The 4,276-nt window shown below is 58.4% G+C and overlaps 2 protein-coding genes across 2 annotated transcripts; both read right to left on the bottom strand.

Moving 5' to 3' along the window:
- Positions 1–1,981: 1,981 nt before the first annotated feature.
- H310_12852 (hypothetical protein) lies at positions 1,982–2,200 on the bottom strand (the record flags this gene model as incomplete). Its single annotated transcript, XM_008880064.1, has 1 exon — positions 1,982–2,200. One exon carries the CDS (start codon positions 2,198–2,200, stop codon positions 1,982–1,984), a length of 219 nt encoding a protein of 72 aa, XP_008878286.1.
- Positions 2,201–2,936: 736 nt separating this feature from the next.
- On the bottom strand, positions 2,937–3,302 carry H310_12853 (hypothetical protein; the record flags this gene model as incomplete). The annotated part of the gene is made up of 1 exon (XM_008880065.1): positions 2,937–3,302. One exon carries the CDS (start codon positions 3,300–3,302, stop codon positions 2,937–2,939), a length of 366 nt encoding a protein of 121 aa, XP_008878287.1.
- Positions 3,303–4,276: the final 974 nt, after the last annotated feature.

Genomic DNA, 4,276 nt, shown 5'->3' on the forward strand with positions numbered 1-4,276 from the left:
GACAGGGCGCGCACCATGGGAGAATCAGACGATTCACGACCTCTACTGACCCGTTGGCCCAGGGACATTGAGGCGTCACAAGTTGGTGGTGTGCGCCCAACGTTCGGCGTAGCTCGTCGATCACTCAGTTCTTGAAGTGCGACCCGCAGTCACTAACCCACGTCGCGACGACGTCAATGAGACCAAACCAGTCCAAGAGGGCTGAAGCCGTGGCCTGAGAGGTGGCGTCGGCTCCGGGGTACAGGCGCACGTACCCACACATGTCGTCCTTGACGACCAGCAGGTAGCGCCATCCGTTCGTAGCAGCGGGCATCTGGAGTCAGTCAAAATGGATGAGCTCCTTTGGTCGGTTACACAGCCGCCGCTGTTGCAGGTCGACAGTGCCGCTGGGGATCGACGTGGCTCCCGTCGGCATCACAAAACAGCCCTTGTCGACAGATCACTTGACCAGAGTCTTGTCCTCCACGTCGGCCGTGTCCTCGTTTTCGAGACAGACACGCTGGACACGGACAATCTCGTCTAGGGCGGGCCACTCGAGTTGGTGGACCGCAATGGTGACACCAGCTTAACCATCTGGTAAACGCGGGCCAGGCTGGCCCCGCGGTTCGCCATGCCCCACCGACTCAAGAGGTCCCCCCAGATATTGTCACCCCCCGCTATCGGCTCGATCACGTAGGGGAAGGTCGACATGACCAAGAACCAGCGCTGCAGCCTGCTCGCTTGGTACTTGGCAATATTCGTCCCACCCCCGCCGGGGTGGAACATGTACACATGGTTCAGGTGGTTCGTAAATAGACGGAAACCGCCGGAGCGCAGCAGAAGGTACTCGAGGCGCTTGCAAGCTTCGACGATGGGCCATCGATCGCTCGCCCCTCGGATGGCACCGCTCAGGAACGCGAGCGGTTCATGACGTTGATCGACTGTTAGACATTGAGGTATTCGGTCGGAATCTGGGTGACTTCTGCGCCCCAGAACCCGTCGCTGGCATCGGTGTACAAACAGACGACCATGTCAGCTGAAGGGTGGGCCAGGGGCACCATGCAGTGTAACGCATCCTTGATCGCTTTAAAACAAATGGCATGGTCCTCAGTTCAGCCGATACTGGCCAATTGGACCCTCGCCAAAGCCGCCTTCCGCCGTGCGCCATTGACGGCCTTCGCGGCGACGTCCAACAGCTGCATCAGCGGCGCCACCAGCTGGGCGTACGCTGGTATAGAGGCGCGCATTCAGTTGATGGCGCATATAAACTGCTGCAGCTCGGCGGCCGTCTCCGGGGCTGCCAAGTCGCACGGGCATTGGAATGCGCTTGGGCGAGTGGGTGATCCCTTCAGCGGAATTCACCTTGCCACACCACTCAACTCGGCGCTCGAAAAACGAACACTTATTCGGGTGGATCTTCAGACCATACTCCCGCAAATGCCGAGGACGTTGGACACAAGTCCCAAAAGTTCATCCTTACCGGATGCATACCCGAGGAGGTCATCAAGCCACCTGAGGACCCCGTAAAACAGCAGACCACCGAACATTTGGTTCACCGCCGCCTGGCAGAACGCAACGGCATCGGTGCAGCCCATCAGGACTCTCGTGGGGGTATAAAGCCTCATGGGGGTCAAAACGAGAACATCTCCTGGCTGTCGGGGTGCAATAGCAACTGCCAGTACCCCTTCATTCAGTTGAGATTAAAGGACATGGATATGCCGGCCAGTGTCGCAAGAGCTGCGTCCAGGTTGGGCATGGACCACGGCATCGCCTTCGTGCATGCGTAAACCGGGCTTCTGTCGATGGTCATGCGAAGTCGCCCAGGTACTTCTTGGGGACGATGCGGGGCGCATGCCCTTGGGGGCCGATCGTTTCGGTACACCAGACCCTCACGTTCAAGTTCGGACACGTGTTCTTGCAGTTACTGCACGTGGAGATGCGGGTACCGCCGAATGCCACACTTTACCGGCACTGCGCCGACCTTGACACGGACTTTGGGCGGCTACACCTCGATAGGCGGTTCTCCGCACATCTTCAAACGAAAGACATCGATGAGGTCTCGGAGCGGCTTCCGGAGCTGCCCCAGCCCCGTAACAGAGAGTCCCTCTTTTTCCGCCTTAACCAACTTGGCGGTGAAGGCCTCCCATACGGCGGTTTTTCGCTCGTCTTGTTTCTTGGGGGCCGAATACAGACAGTTGTGGCGCAGCACATTGCAGTCCATCCTCTTCGTCGCCCCCGTCATCAAGTTCCATCTTCTTCAGACGGTTGACCCTCGCCAGGGTCGTTGACGCTCCGGGACCTGAGTCCACTGCGTCCAGGTCCCAGACGGCATTTTGTTTTCGGGTTGCCTCGAGCACCCCGCTGGCTGAATAACCCAGTGCGTTCATCACAGGACGCCCAAAAAACAACTCGATCTTGTCCTTCACGGTCTCATCCACCTATAAGTCCAGGCTCCAGAGAACCACCGGAACGTAGGATGGCTGGAATTCTACGGAGCCCAACTTGACCTTTCGGGTCACCGTAATCTCCGGTGCTCACTTGTCATACGGTGCTAGGTCCGTAGAGTGCGGCATGTCTCTCATCACCACACTGGCTCCCGCTGAGAGTAACGCGGTCACAAATCCCAGCGAGGCGACGGACGTGTCGGACTCCGAGTCGAGCAGGGACGTTGTCGTGGGTAGGACACCCTCGACGACGCACTCGAGCCGTGAGGCCGATGTCGACGGTGCTGGGACCTTGAGTACATTGACTTGTTTGGCAACTTAGTCCCGTCTGCCATCACCACCGGCACCACGGTTCGGAGCGCTGCTTGGTCGATTACCCCCAGCATTACCACCTCGCCCGGCTCCGTTACCGCACCTGCCTCCTCGGTTTCTACGGAGCTGTTCGGACGCTTCTTCGGGGGTTGACTTTGGGCAGCTACGGACCAGACCCAACGAGCCAAACTTGAGACAACCTCATCGAGGTGTCGCTCCCGCCGACGGTGCTCTTCGTGACGGCGCCGGACTCGTTTTCGGGGACCCGCCGCCGGCGCATGCAGCACCGGCATTGGATTTGTTCCCCTTGGGGAGGTTGCAGTCTTCAGGTCGCAGCTTGACGAACATCTGGTACGTAGTTGCGCATTCCCGAAGCCACCGCACGAACTTGAAAACGTCCGTTATTAACTTCTTCTTGCGATGCATTGCGATCTCCTTCTTTACTGCCTCTTGTAGACCGGCTGGCTTGATCACATTCACCATGATGCTGACCATCATCTTGTCCTCCTCATGAAGGACCCACTCCTGATTGTCCAGCTCGATGGTCTTCATTAGGCCTTCGAGCATCTTTCCGATCCTCGAGTCGACATCGGTGATCGACAGGTCGAACTTGACCGCACCACGTGGTCTTGTACAGATCCCTTCATGGTCCATATGGAGGACGCCAAAGCCTAGGCGCATCCATACCACCCATTCGGCTTCGGTGACGAAGTCAGTCGGCTTGTTCATTTCTCACATGGCAATTCGCTTCTTCGCACAGTGGTCGATGCAGGCTGACATCGTTATCACCAAGGGTTTGGTGGTCGTCGTCTGCAGAGCAGCCACCTGTTCCAGATATTGGTTGTGCTCGCGCATAAACTGGCGTCGTTCGCCCTTTGTCGAGCCCTTGAACTTCGGCGCATCCGGGATAGCGGGCGGTTTTGAACACCATCAGGTCGTTGACAACCGTGCTCTCGTCGTCACGTTCTTCGGCAGCCCCTCTCGCCGCGGACGCTGCGGGGCCGTTCGATCCGGCTCCGGAGCCGGTGCTGAGGTTGTTCCGCGCGCCGCAGCCGCCGGTTCCGCTGCTGCCCCATCGGACGGCGCTGCCACCGGGATAGTCCAGGTTGCATGTCTCGTCCAATCTGCCGCCGTCCGTGGTTGCCGACCCCGAGGCGATTGGAATCGTTCGCCTTCCCGGGCGCACTCGGGCTGCGCGATTTTCTTTGCGCCAAGCCAGAGGTACGCCTTTCAATGTCGGCGACGTCGAAGTCGAAGCATGTAGTACAACGGTGCCTAGGGACAGTTCTTTGGCTTGGTCGTCAAAGGAGGAGCTTCCAGTGGAGCTGACGTGTGTGGAGACGCGTGCACTCCAGCTCAAGTCGCGTTCAACGACGGTGTTAGCATGGCTGGCTTGACCGATTCGTGCAAGGAATTGCATTACTTTACGTCATGGTCTTGCCTTATTCCGTCGATTCGGTGCCAAACGGGTTATTGTCGTCGGCATCGTCCCGCTAATCTTTCTCGTTTTGATGGCATTTACCAAGAACACCGCTCTTGAC

This window comes from Aphanomyces invadans, assembly GCF_000520115.1.
Source record: "Aphanomyces invadans strain NJM9701 unplaced genomic scaffold supercont1.44, whole genome shotgun sequence".
Classification (NCBI taxonomy): domain Eukaryota; phylum Oomycota; class Saprolegniomycetes; order Saprolegniales; family Verrucalvaceae; genus Aphanomyces; species Aphanomyces invadans.